The 15299-nt window shown below is 38.1% G+C and overlaps 1 protein-coding gene across 6 annotated transcripts in view; it reads left to right on the top strand.

The window, feature by feature from the left end:
* The first annotated feature begins 1051 nt into the window (after nt 1–1051).
* Nucleotides 1052–15299, top strand: part of scaper (S-phase cyclin A-associated protein in the ER) — a 146632-nt gene continuing 132384 nt past the window's right edge. For 3 of the 6 annotated variants that reach the window (XM_055191842.2, XM_055191840.2, XM_055191839.2), the window contains exons 1-3: nt 1052–1322; nt 8954–9071; nt 14247–14323. In XM_055191842.2, the coding sequence (XP_055047817.2) occupies nt 1149–1322; nt 8954–9071; nt 14247–14323 (369 nt within the window). In that variant the 5' untranslated portion in view covers nt 1052–1148. Of the gene's footprint in view, nt 1323–5981; nt 6384–8953; nt 9072–14246; nt 14324–15299 lie in introns of those variants that run through there. The other 3 variants (XM_055191841.2, XM_055191844.2, XM_055191843.2) reach the window with 3 other exon arrangements.

Raw genomic sequence — 15299 nt, 5'->3', positions numbered from 1 at the left:
AAATGACAACATAAACATCAGTTGAGGGCTGCAACTCCACTTTTTAAATGACAATATCCTCTCCAGACCACTGTTGTCAGTGTTATAAGTATTTGAAATGAAAATGTTTTGTTAATGTCTAGTGACATATCAGAGCTGTTTATGATTAATTGATATAAATTTCTTACATACTGTTCCTTTAACGGGGACATATCATGAAAATCTGACTTTTTCTATGTTTAAGTTCTATAATTGCGTCCTTAGTGCTTCTATCAACCAAGAAAATGTGAAAAATAACAACCCAGTAACTTAGTTTTGGTAAACTAATCCATTCTCTGCAAACATGTGAAAAACTAGGTAATTGAAATTTGGCTCCCCTTGTGATGTCATAATGGGATAATACCGCCCCTTAATCAACACTATCCAACCACGGCACTGCCATTTAGTGCAGAGATCAGCTCATTTGCACTTAAAGGCGGAGTCCACGATGTTTGAAAAACGCTTTGGAAAAGAAGACGGGCCGACTACCAAAACACACTTATAGCCAATCAAATCAAATCAAATGCCGGGTTGCGTATGTGTGGGGCGGGTCTATCAACAGAAGGTCCAGATTCTATTGGGGTAGGGGCGTGTTTGTTTGGGTGATTTCAAATATCAACATTGGCTTTCAAACATCTTGGACTCCGCCTTTAACAGGACACACCCAAAATGGCACATTTTTGCTCACATCTAAAAAGTGGCAATTTTAACATGTTACGATAAATTATATATATATGTTTTGAGCTAAAACTTCAAATACGTACTCTGGGGACACCAAAGATTTATTTGGCATCTTAAAAAAGTCTTGTGAAATGTCCCCCTTTAATACACAAGTTGCAATAAAATTGTAAAAATCTTCGACGTGTTAAACGCATAAAATGATTTTAAGATATTTCAGTCAACGTGCAAAATTTTATAACTGATGGCTAATGCCATGTTACCACAGTTTTACTATGGTTGCCTAGGGTGTTTCTGTACATGTTAAATTCCCGTCCTCCAGTCCAGCGAGTGGCGCTGTGCTTCTTGTCTCCGTTCCGTCTGTTACCAGTGTAAAATAAGAGGAGGCCTATTTTAATTTCTCGTCTTCTGGTTGTTAAGTCGCAGAAAGTCGCTGGTTTGACACCGAGCTCATGTCGAAGGACGCCCGGCACGATGGTCGCCGGCGCGGCGCTGGTCAGCAACACCGGCTCGGACTGAGGTCGGGTCCGAGCGTGGACGGGAGAGACAGGTCGGGCAGTAACAGCTCCGGATCTTCTCACGGAGGAGGGAAAGGCAGGAATACGCCCATCAACATCGCACTAAAGGTGAACTGTACCAAAACACAGTCAGCTGCCTACCCGGACAGCATTTTTTGGGCACCATTGGCGAGTTGTGGAGGTTGGGAATAAGCCCGTAATGTCAAGAAAGGGAGTCCGGGCGGGAAGTTCACTGGGTATAATGACCTGTCACACTATCACTCATATTGTCAAGTATTTGTCTTGCAAAAATTCTCCATAGCAACCACAGTTTCCGCTTCAGTGGCAAAGTTATAGACCAAATATCAACATTACAGACTGTAAACGGAACGCCTCAAGCATACACAAAATCACTTTAGTAGTATACATTAACAAAGTATTGTGATTACTTTACTACAGTGTACCATACAAGTTTACTACTGTAGTAGTAAAAAGTGTATACTACATAAAGTTTTCATTTGTGAGATCTCATATTATTCCTTTTTCATTCATCATGTTTTTCATAGTAGTAACGCATGGGCTGGTTATTCATTTAGCTGTAAATGTTGCCTGCCATAGTGTGTATGATCATTAAAACCTGAAATAATGTTTACTTTTGATGCAAAGAAAAGACCTTTTATTCACAAGTTTTGGGCTTTGGCGTTTGTTGATGTTGATGATGAACTGTGTGTACCTACTTAGACACCCAGCCACAGTTTTACAGCAACCCATTATAAATACTTTCCAAGTGCCGTACTACACAAACATCCCTAACATCATAAACACAACTTGCTTTACAGTTCATAAACTTAACCAGGTATGACATTACCTCTGTAAAAATGATCCTAGTAACCTTAGAGGCGGTTTCCCGGACAGGGCTTATCCTAGTCCCAGACGGTTATGATGATTAATCGCCTGTTTAGGGCTTTGACGACTATGACGATTAATTGTGGTTTTATTGTTTTGACATTTAATTCTCATAATTTTTTTGTTCTATTCACATATTTTTGTAATTATTTAAATTGAATCTTCCGGCAGTAAATATTAATACACATAGCACACATTTAAAAGTAATTATTTAATGAATATATAAAATTCGCGTTATGCGGCTTTCACATAGGATGCGGTGTGCGCTGCGCTGCGCTATGAAACCCATTCATTTCAATGGCTTGCGCCGCGCGAGGGCGGTTTTTTGTTGCGCCGAGCAAAGCGTTTTGTTCTTGTGTTTTTCATCAAGAAAAATAATAAACCCATCATTGATCATTCAAGCAGCGCTTTATGGAGAAGTAGCCGGTTGCTCTGCTTGGGACTGGCGGGTTCTGTGCGAATTACCTGGGCACATTAACTTAAGCACTTAAATAAACCAGCTGTTGCACTCGCATTGCACGCAAATTCATACGCGATTTAACGCAGCGTACGCAAGCACTGCATTTAAACAGTTGCGTAATTCAAAAGTGAAAGTAAAATGTGCACGTCTGCATGCGCATTTATAAGCCCCTCCCACCCGGTGAAACCGCGATCACCGGGTTTGGGACGCGCCGATTAACCGGTGAGAAAATTCTGTCACCGCGGCAACCCTAATGCACTTACTTAGGGATGCACCGATAGGATTTTTTTTGGGCCGATACCGATTCCGATTTAAACAGACAACTTCTGGCCGATACCGATATTAAACACTTGTATACAATACTATACAGTTGGTCTATTAGCTAGTTTATTTCTGCATCAGATTATTTTTACTGAACATGGATGGGATCTAATTAACATTCAACTGACCAAATAAGAGAGGCACAAATTAAGCTAAAACAAATATAATAAGACAGCATGACAACCTTCAAATGTGGTTTTTGCTATTCAGCATATATTTTATTAACATCATCAACTAATTTTTACATATAATGGATTTCTTTATGCAGTTAATTAATAAACAATCAGTATCGGCCTTTCTCGTGCTATTGCCGATATGCCAATGGTTTCAAATTAATCTAAAATCGGCCGATAAATATCGGTGGCCGATACATCGGTGCATCACTACACTTACTTGATACTGTAAAACTATGTAAGTTTGCAGCCCAAAAATAGTGTACGTTACGGAAAGTATATAACGCACACAGAGAACAATGTAATATGATAAGGTGTGTAAAATATCTCATTGGATGGCTAATTCAGTCCAATTTTTTAAGAGTATGATAATATTGGTTTTATTATATAATTTCATATAATATTTCATTGATATAATAAGAGTCGATTTTTTTTTTGGAATGATTCAGTAATTTTATAAAGGAAAAAGGTGCATTATTTAGTAATTTATTATTTACTTGTGCTAATGCACAATTGATTAAAAATTGTATTAATAATGCATATTAAATATGAATCTGGAATCATCTCAGATGTTTTAAGTTAAGTTTACATTTATGCATTTGGAAGAAGCTTTTATCCAAAGCTATGTTTACACTAATGTGGAAAACGGAAAAGTTTATCCTTTTAGGCTTTTGAAAGATTTCACATACACATACAACTTTGTCAAAAAGATCTATGGTGAAAATGCAGACGGTGAAAAATATGGATGTCACATCCGTTACATCACCCATAGGTTTGTGAAACGCTTTTACCGTTGCCATCTTGGCTGCGTGTCACTGTGCATCACTTAGGAATAACCGAAAATGGGTAAAGAGATGAGATGTGGGTTAAGCTCTGGTGGCTGGTTGCTGAAACCACGCCCACCTAATTATGCAGCCTTATGAACTTTAAAGCGTAACTTAACCCCTGGTCAGAGCCTGACTCCACCCACTGGCAATATTTGAAAAATGCAAGAAAAGTGGGCAGATCTCAACGGAGATAGAGGGGATAAACTAAGCTCGTACCAAGTGTTTGGTGAGATCGTAACAAGGGCACGGTGAGCTTGAACCTGCTTACGTCACGAGTTCTTTTTTGGACCCAACATCCAATAGGAAAATTCAACTGCAGTAGCCACTGTTCAACCTGAAGAGGGCAGCACTCAGACGTTTTTACACCATATATTATAGTATTGAAACACTTTATATCCAAATGTCAAAAAACTTACTAAAATCAATGAACAGCACTAAAAAATCATCATTCTTACAGATCATTAACTAAAAAAAGTTGGTTTAGGGTTTAGTTACTCTTTAAGGCTTAATATAATTGAAACTGGCAAGTTACAAAAAATCACCCCCTCACAGTTGTCATGAAGGGCAAGATTAGCTATAATATATAGACCAAAGTCGCTTTCTGTACCCGGCTGTAAGCACAATATTTTCTGCTGTAAAGTTGGGCATTTTAACATGGGTGTCTATGGGGATTGACTCTGTTTTGGGGCCAGTCTCTAGCAACCGTTGATGAAATGTAGAATGTAGAAGTTACTTCTGTGTTGGCTTCATCAGAGAGATTGAAAGGTGGCTCCTCGGTTTTCAATGATCCACGAAAACTAAATCTGCTGTATTACGTGTGCCAGGCCAGTAGGTGGCAATGCTACTTTGTAAAGCATAAATACAAACAATCAGGATGGCAAAAGCATCGAGCAGTTTTGTTTCGATTTTGAGGTAGATTTATTACTACAAGTGACCCTGAGCTACAAAATACCCAAATTTTGTAACCTTTATAGAGAAACGTTAATAAACTCAGTATCTTGAGCAGCAAAAATGCAGTTCTGTAGGTCGCCATTGTTGTTTTGGTCATAATCGCACATGCAAGCTAACGCATGCACACGATGTCACCGCTATCACAGATATGTGTTTACGTAGTTTACACGTAGACAAGGTGTCATTATCAAAAACGTTGAACTAGGGCTGCATGCATAATGATTGATCGCAACTAATTGTTTGCAGAATAAAAGTTTTTGTTTACATCATATATGTGTGTATAATGTGTGTTAGAGTGGTCCTTTTCAACTTTGAACAGTTCATGCTCTCACCCCACCAATATGTTTGAATAAATAATTTGAAAAAATGGGCACATTTTGTTCAATATTACTTAATATTTAGAGGTTGCTCAAGACCTTTGAAGTTAAACACATTCACGTATTATGTGCAGTGTCGGGGGAAACGCATTACTAGTAACGTGCATTACGTAATAATATTACTTTTCTGAAGTAACGAGTAAAGTAACGCATTACTTTATAAATGTACATATTAATATTTGAGTTAGTTTTTTAAAAAAGTAAGCAATACTTTCCATGAAAAGTAACTAAGTAACGAAGTTAGTTACTTTTTTGGGAGTAACTTAATATTGTAATGGATTACTTTTAAAAGTAACTTTCCCCAACACTGATTATGTGATACTTTGTGCTAGCATGCATAATTGTTTAATCATATATACTTATGGCAGCAATGGACTTATTTGACCATGCTCCATGTATTTAAAACTCCTGTTTTAGTCGTGAAATGTCTTTCAAAGCAAGAAAGCCGCTCAGCGACTTTTGTATCAGAGCTCCTCAACTGTTTGCCTGTTAAATAACTTGTTGCAATTGCTGCTCAGCTATATCAGTGAGCAATTTTTCTTAGATTTTAATTATAAAAAAAACAATTATGTACTGACCTGAATCTTCAGTGTGGAGATCGCTGTGTTTTTGCATGAGATCTGTCATGCTCACGGCCGTGTCTGTGACAGATCATCGCATTGGCTCGTCTCCGTTTACTTCTCCAACCCTGTTGTCAGTTACGCACCGCTGAGCTCCAATCGGACACGGCGTATCTAATGCAGGCGCGCAGCCCCTGCCGCCTCCAGCACATGCTGGTGAAGTAGGCGGCCTGCCATGTGCACATGACTGCACAGAGAGAGAGAGAGATGTATCCAACACTCAGCCAAGCTATACGGCAAAACAAGACTGCAAAAAATTAGCTGCAAAATCTCTCTGGAGGAGAGATATTGGGTGCTAACCAGGACGGCAGGTCTCTCTCTTTTCTGTCCTGTTCTGTTTGGCAGAGGAATCTGCTCAGCCGGGCGAGTTTGCAAGAGCCAAAAGCCACGCTCACTCATGGGGCTATTTTTGGTCCAGCTGACAGATGTCGAAATCAGGCCGTGCTTGCACCGAAGATGCCGGTGAGGGGGTAACAGGTTGCCGTAGGCAAATTCGGTAGCATGTCAGGTCCGGATATGGACGAGGAACCTGCTTACAGACTCTACTTCTATTCTGTACGTATCTTCTGTTATTCTTTAGTCTGCATGCTTTTTCCTTAAGATGGATTTGCAGGCATGAAACCCTATACTTGCATTTTTGGTGCGCTGCCTCGAGGTGGAGAAGTGCATTGGTAGATCTGATCTTAGGTGTGACATGCTGGTGATTAGTTAATTAACTTGGCATGTCTTGGGTACACATGTAACACTGACTTTCTTCACACTTTTATTGGTTGTTTTGCACCATCATGGGATGCAAATTCGCAAGCAGCCCACTCCCCTTCCTCCAATGTGGGACGAATGTAGACTTGGGCCATCAGCTGCCAAAAACCCACTAAACCCTGAGTAAATATTTACCATCCAAACACCCTGCTGGCAGGCAACAAGTCAATTGAGTAGTGTCTTTATGACTTGCAATAATTTTGATCATCTGCTTTGAATCCGGACTTAAAGCCACAAAAAAAGGTTGCTGTTATTTGGGTAACTAGGTCAGTTGTGTATTTTAACCCCAAGGACATGAAATTCAGGCAGACGAGGAGCGAATGCTGTTTATGCATGTGTAAAAATCATTGAGCGTTATGAAATATTGCTGTGTGTGAGTGAATGTGGCAGTCGGAGGAGCTTTGCATTTGCATAACGCATTTAGGCAACAAACAACAGAATGAGTTGATATATTATGCCTTTTCAAAATCATATTAAAGGATTACTTCACTTTCATAAAACAATCCAGATAATTTACTCACCATGTCATCCAAGATGTTTATGCTTTCTTTGTTCAGTTGAAAAGAAATTAATTTTTTTGAGGAAAACATTCCAGGATTTTTCTCCATATAGTGGACCTCAAGGTTTATAGTTTCAGTGCAACTTCAAAGGCCTCTAAACGATCCCAACCAAGGCATAAGGGTCCTATCTAGCAAAAATATCATAATTTTCGCCCCAAAAAAGTACTTTTAAACTTTTACTGTGTAAAACGCTGTGTGACGCGCCAAGCGTGACCTTACGTATTACGTAATCGCGTCGAAAGGTCACACGTTACATATGTGAAACGCACACTTGTGGACCATTTTAAACAATAAACTGAGACAAAGACATTAATTGTTATCATTCCACAAACAACCATGTCGGAGTGGTCTTTCTTCAGACTTGTAAACACTGGAGCGGTAGTTTCGCATACGTCACGCATGACCTTTCGACGTGATTATGTAATATGCAAGGTCACACTGGGGCATCACAAGGCTAGCGCAAGAAGTTGAGAAGTTGTGCTTAAAAAGTGAGCTTAATTTTTTGGCGAAAATTACTATTATTTCGCTAGATAAGACCCTTATGCCTCGGTTGGGATTGTTTAGAGCCCTTTGAAACTGCGTTGAAACTGTAAACTGTTGAGGTCCATTAAAGTCCATTATATCCACTATATACTATGTCCAAAAATCCTGGACTGTTTTCCTCAAAAAACGTAATATCTTCTCGACTGAATAAAGAAAGACATAAACATCTTAGATGACATGGGGGTAAGTAAATTATCAGAATTTTTTTCATGAAAGTGGAGTATATTTTTAAATGATATATCAAGGTAATGAAATGGCCCCACTAAATTAAAACACTGGGTTGTTGCAAGTATTGTGGCTGAGGATCTAACAAATAATAGAATGTTCGATAATATTCGATAATGAAAATTGTGTTCAATAAACGTCATTTTATATATTTGTTTGCTATGATGTCACTTGCCCACCACCCCACTGAAACAATGGAAGCTGCATGATTATGAAGTCAGCCGCATCTGCTCCAAAGAAAGATATTAAAGGCACACTCCACTTTTTAAAATTATGCTCATTTTCCAGCTCCCCTAGAGTTAAACATTTGATTTTTACTGTTTGGAATCCATTCAGCTGATCTCCGGGTCTGGCGCTACCACTTTTAGCATAGCTTAGCATAAGAATCTGATTAGACCATTAGCATCGCGCTCAAAAATAAGTTTCGATATTTTTCCTATGTAAAACTGACTCTTCTGTAGTTACATTATGTACTAAGGCCGACGAAAAATTAAAAGTTGTGATTTTCTAGGCCGATACGGCTAGGAACTATACTCTCATTCCGCCGTAATAATCAAGGACTTTGCCGCCGTAAAATGGCTGCAGCAGGCGCAATGATTCTACGCAGCCCCGAAAATAGTCCCCTTGGTTACTTTCAATACCAGGGGACTATTTTCGGGCACTGTGTAATATCATTGCGCCTGCTAATGCATGATGCTAATGGTCTAATCAGATTCAATGGATTATGCTAAGCTATGCTAAAAGTGGTACCGCTAGAACCGAAGATCGGCTGAATGGATTCCAAAATGGTAAAAATCAAATGTTTAACTCTTGGGAAGCTGAAAAATTAGCATATTTTCAAAAAAAGTGTAGTGTCCCTTTAAACAAGAGATCATTGAAATATTTCTGTATAATGACATAGACATAAAATTTGGTGCAAATATTCGTATTAAATAGTTCTTGACCTGTCACATTTTAAGTGTATGTAAATCTTTTATTCTAGATTTCCTTAAAGTAATGTTTTGGCAACACACCATGTATATTTTCTCTTGGCTGTAGGCCTCTTTCCAGCGGTCCAACAGTCATGACAAGGTGAGGAAGATTGTGGCAGAGGAAGGGCGTGCTGCTCGCAACCTTATAGCCTGGAGTGTCCCGGTGGAGAACAAGGAGGAAGAGGGTTAGATATGACACACACACACACACACACACACACACACACACACACAGCTGGTGAGGGGAAACATGCCTCAATCTGATATCAGATAAACTTATTTATCAGTCCGACTTCTGTTCCTGTCTAAGTTAGCACATTTTTGCTAATAATGCTAAAACACAATTTTGCCATAATGGTCTGGCAACGTTAGGACCACTGCCCACCCCTTTTCAGATCTATAGGGTTTGAATTTATTCTAGGAAACAATATTAGCAAAGGGTTAAAAAAGTAACCCAATCTTAGATCATGTATTAATAGCAACTAGTCCATGATTCATTGCTCTTTTTGTTACAGTCATAAACATTCACACATCCTACATGAATCAACGCCCATCAGTCTGCCACTTAAAATGCATTCCTAAAGAGTGTCCATTTGCAAAGCAAATGTGGGCGATGAACAAGTGCTCAAAATCTGTCAGACTCTTCTCTAGGTTATTTGCATAAGGCGATCTGCTTTTTGTCTCCTCTCTACTAATAAGCTGGTGTGTGGTGGGCGTTCTGGCGCAATATGGCTGCCGTCGCATCATCCAGGTGGATGGTGCACATTGGTGGTGGTTGAGGAGATTCCCCCATTCATATGTAAAGTACTTTGAGTACTGAGAAAAGCGCTATATAAATGTAACAAATTATTATTATCTGATTGGCTGACGCACGCGTTGCCGCTTAAAAAGTTGAGAATTGTTCAACTTCTACCCGAGCAATGGCAGTGACGCGGCGCAGACGGATCCACAATTCTGTTTGGCAACGCATGACGTCACCCATTAAAAGGGAATGGGAAGCGTTAACGCTTACGCCCCGTGTGAACGTCCCTTAACTACTTCGAGATTAGGAGTTGCATAACCTTAGTTATAAAAGTAAAAAGTGATGATTTAGGAGCAGTTATGACTTTTTATATACTGATTAGACTGACTACAGCTAGCCTGGGTGCCAGCCCATCTTAGCCCCGCCCACAAGATTTTGTAAACGGGAAGATGGGTCTGGGGTTTCTGCGTTGAGGAGCTACTATTTTAGGACAAATGCTGGTCGAACCAATCAAATTGTCAGGGCGGGCTTTATACGATGATGGACAGATAATCAACAGTAACGTAATGAACCACGTCACCAAAGAGCGCGTGTGTTAAATGGCTGCCGCTGTAGAGTTCAGATGTGTGGATTCTGACATTGAGTCTGTACTAAAAGATATCGACAGAGCATTGATTTTAAAAGAGGAACAGAGAAACGCGAGCAGGGCATTTGTTGATGTCCTATTCGGCAAAAGTTGGTCGCAACTGAAATGGCTAACGTTATCACGGCGATGCAACTCAGCGTGCACGACGAGATGGATATAATTAGCGGTCGTTGCCAGCTTCTTTTCGGAAGCCCGGAATCGTGGTTGCTAAATAAGTGGAGGGACATGCTAGGCTCCAATATTTTCAAGCAAACGTAATGGCTATCGCCGTGGATGAAGTTCACCTAACGTACAAATGGTAAGAGATAGTCTTACTCTATGACTTAGTAAATACTTCATGTTGTGATATAAACGAAATGTTGTAAACATAATAGGTGTTGATGTACATTCGCTAACTCGGTATAATCACAATGTTAGTGTCATTGTAGCGAATAACTACCAGTTCGGTCAGGCTGCAAAGACGTTATTTAAACATACGTTACACACTCGGTTGCTCTGATTGATCGTAGGTCTATCCAATTGAGTGCAGAGGCATTTTTCGGTTGAGACACGCCTCATAATTATAGCTCAATGGAGCGGTATCAGACTCAAATTCTGACTAGAATTGAGTATGGCAACGTCAGGCTAGACTACAGCAGGGGTCGGCAAGTAACTGCTGTTGGCACACTTGCGTCTTATTTTTAATTAGCCTAGTATAGGCTTATCTGATCTTTTGTCAAGAAACATTGTCTTTATTTCCTATTTAAAAGACGGCATTAAAAATTTTTAAAAGCATAGTTATGAATCTGTGAATCATTTGTTCAATCGTTTTTTTTCAAATTAAAAACAAAAATGAAAAAATTAACCACCACGGTTTTCTGATTGTGTGCTCAGATCAAAAATCAATTACTGGATTAGACAATTTTTTTTATTTAACACCTTTATAGGCATAATATATCAATGAAATCATTTTAAATAGTACTATAGTGGTAACATATTACAGGCATTTATGCTCTCATGAAAGACTTACAGTCCAACTTTTGAACTGTATTCCTTTTTTTATTAATATTTATCCGGGACACACACATACACACCTGAGGTTTAAGGAGGTCTCCGCTGGACTGTTTTTTTTGTCCAGCTCCGACAAGGTTCTATTCAGTAAACCGCTTAAAATACACTCTGTGTTCACGTTTATTTCCCGACCTGACGGGTCCGCAAAACTTAACGTTAGATCTCGTTTTCAGAATCTCACATTCAAATGTCTCTAACGAAAACAGAGAGAAGTAGCCTATAACAATTATAAATGTTATACAAAAATTGTGTTTGTGCCAATATAAATATTATTTTAACATTGTATTGTCAGCAGAGAAAAAATGTCAGAAAAAAAATGAAATATAAATAATAAATTAAATAGGACAAAGCCTCTCACTCAAATTTCTAACCAACATAAACCGAAACCATTGGTTGCAGAATTGCTGTTCAAACTAATTGCTGAAAATCCTCCTTTGCCAAATTTATAACGTTTTAAACGGAGGCAAAGATCAAAGAACTTAGGAAAAATGAATAATGGCTTTATTTTAATAGACATGTAAAACCATATTTTGGCGGATTACTTTCATTTTTTAACGAATTTATCTGCCCATAGTCTTAATAATTAACGGTAAACGAACTTGACTTGCTGTTCTCGAGCCCCAAGTTCAAGTAACAGAACAGAACAGTAGATTCCTTTGACATTTACGTTAAAATTGTATTAGTTAAAATATTACTGCAGTAAAAGAGTTTATTTCTAAAAGCCTGCAATTACTTTTCAGTAATTTGCGATGTCACGGAGTTTAACGTCTTCACGCATGACGCATTGACATGATTTACGAGGTAAATTTGCAAATGATTCATGAAGTTATACCTCTGAAATTATTTGATAAATTGTTTTTTAGAAGTATGCTCAAACTCTAATGACAGCTATGATCGCGGATGCGCTGGTAGAGAAAGAGAACGAGAAAGAGCGGCCCGTATACGCATTTTTTTTCAGGACATTCTTGCAAGCCGGTGGCAACTTGTCCACGACCCGGTGGTTGGGGACCTCTGGGATAGAGGAAGAGTTTTGTGCAGCATTTAGTGCAAATATTTTTTATCAGGTAATACATATTATTTATTAGTGTGTTATACGCGAATGAATAATAATGAAAAAAGTTCAAAAGTCGGACTGTAAGGGAATGAGACATACAGGAAAGCATGGTTGCTATTCAAACCCTTATTAAAACCCTTATTAAAATGTAATCTGTTAGTAGGCTACCTGATCTGTTTAAATTTATTTCATTGGTATATGTCTGCTAAGGTGTTAAACAAAAATTTGTCCGAACCCGTTTTCATTCTTTTTTTTATTTTTGATCTGAGCGCACATTCAGAAAACGAGTCGTTTGATTTTAGTTCAGGAAATAAATAATAGAAAACAAGTCGTTTTTCTTTATTTTCTTTTTGGTCTTGATTTGAAAAAACGAATGAAGGAATGATACACGGGGCCATTTTTGTAAACTGGTATTGTAAAATAAAAAAGTCTGATTTAAAAAAAATTAAAAAACGGACTTCAAATTAATCCGGCGGGCCAGAAAATATTCCTGGCGGGCCACTTTTGGCCCGCGGGCCGCCTGTTGCCGACCCCTGGACTACAGGGAGCTGATCTTGTTCTTATACCTTATTCAAAATATAGGCCCGGATGCAAGATCAGCTGTAAATGCCATACAAGGTGTTTTTAACTCTTTCCTCGATTTAACTTGTCAATTAAGAAAAAATGCTTCTCTGCAACAAAATCACTTACATTTTATATTTGGTCTTAGAACTGGACTTATTTTCTTGGGTCATTTTGCTCATCCAAAGCATCTTAAGTTGGGAATTTTTAGATATTTTTGCTGAAAACAAGACAAAAATACTAAGAAATATTTTTCTGGAGAATCATTTTTTGCAGTGTGCCAATGACAAGTTTTCCCAGCAATCCATATTTCCACTATTATCCACCAAGTGGCGCTCTTACTCAAATTTTAAAACCCGTAAGCAACCTTTCAGGTCGAACAGTAAGAACTTTGTGTATGTTTTGATCATCGCTCTGTATCTGAACTCTATCAAAAGCCCTTCACAAAAATTATCTCAGCTTTTTGCTCAAATTTTTGTATTTTTGAAGAAACCTAACCATATCTGAGAGGTGATAAAAAGAGAACAAATGAATATAGGATTAAAAACAGGATCTGTTCTTTCATTTGATATTTTATATGTTTATATATTTAAAGAAGAAGATTGAAAATCATAAAAATGCTGGCGCTGGATGCAACTTCTTTTAAAAAACGCTGGCGGGGAAATAGTTAGGCAAAAGAAATGTTAAGGGAATATTACAGTCAAAAACTGATAAAAAATATACAATTTTGTGTAGCTGTTTAACTTAATCTGTAGACCGTAGTGCTGCTACCGACGTCAAAGTCGTGGGTTTGAACCCTAGAGAATGCACAAACTGATGTGATAACACTTTTGGGTGCCAAAACTGCTTTGTATACAAGATATATGAAATGGACATGAACTAACTTTTTTACATTTTTAATTCATTCAGTTTATTTCAGGTTGGTATTTATATGTGACCCTGGACCATTGTATGGGTCAAACATTAGGATATTAAATCATCTTAAAGATCATCTTCCATGAAGATATTAATGTCCTACTGAAAATATATTAAACATTTGTCTATCATAGTAATGTGTGTTTGTGACTTCATTTGAACAACTTCGAAGGTGATTTTCTCAATATTTCGATTTTTTTGCACCCTCATTTCAAATAGTTGAGTATCTCAGCCAAATATTAATCTATCCTTACAAACCATACATCAACTAAAAGCTTATTTATTCAGATGATGTATAAATCTTCATAAAATGACCCTTATGACTGGTATTGTGGTCACACGTGTATGAAATTAATCTTTCCACTGTTGTCTTGTTTCTACACCACATGCAGGTAAATCAAAACATCACACTAACAGCAACGCACGAGCTCAGCGAATCAATGCAGGACTCCACAGGAATAAAAAACAGGTGGGAATTATTCGGTTGTGAAGCTGAATGGTTATTGGATTCTGACTGGACTCTATTTAATTTAAAACCAAAATACTTATGGGACCTGGAAGGTAACACGGTTTTACAAATGTTTCTGGATGCTTTTGCGGTCATTGTGTAAAATGTGTACATTTAACTCTGAGGTAAGGGCCGTTTACATTGTAACGATAACTAACCATAAAAAAAATAGTTTTGAGTTCACATCATAACTTTAACGATAAAGATACAACGAACGATATCGTTGGGATTACTTTCTGGGCGATTCCCCCCACCTGATAAACGATAAACCATTGACAGCCAATCAAATCTATTTAAACTTCAAGTTCACGCGCACTTGAAATGACAGTTGAAAAGCTCACGCGGAGGTCTATAACATAAAATTACCTCAGGTATCCAGCGCTGATGCAGTTGCTGTGAAATTCACTACGTTATGCTTTTTTTCCTACCACACTGACTACGCCAAAAGGTAAGATATTAACTTAGATTACACAAACTAGATCACTGTTTAGACTTAACGTACACGAAACGCAGCGTGTTGAGGACATCTCATGGTTACCCGCTTTGTAAATGCAACAAGAACAGCATATTTTCATATTCAGTGACAAGAAAACAATTGCAACAGTTTTTATTACAAGAAATATCCAATAAAAGTTAATGTCATTAAAGGCAAGTAAGTTATTTGCGCGAGTGCCCCGCGAACGAATTAAGCATAAAGTTATCGTTATAATAGTTAACGTTATATATATTGTTATAATGTGAACGGCCCTTGGATGAGTAACGTTTAATGTATATGGATTTAGTGGAAAACAGCAACTTTAAACCAGGCAGTACTACATAACCTGATTTGTAGTATTTTAACCATTAAATTCCTTTGTCACAAATTTGTGTAAGATCCAAAAAACAGCAGTTACTCATGGCAGTCACTAGATGGCACCAGAGACCATCAATTTCAAAA

The sequence above is a fragment of the Misgurnus anguillicaudatus genome, chromosome 6 (genome assembly GCF_027580225.2).
Source record: "Misgurnus anguillicaudatus chromosome 6, ASM2758022v2, whole genome shotgun sequence".
Taxonomy (NCBI): Eukaryota; Metazoa; Chordata; class Actinopteri; order Cypriniformes; family Cobitidae; genus Misgurnus; species Misgurnus anguillicaudatus.
Note: the sequence above shows the minus strand (reverse complement) of the source record. Positions and strands in the feature narration are given on the sequence as shown.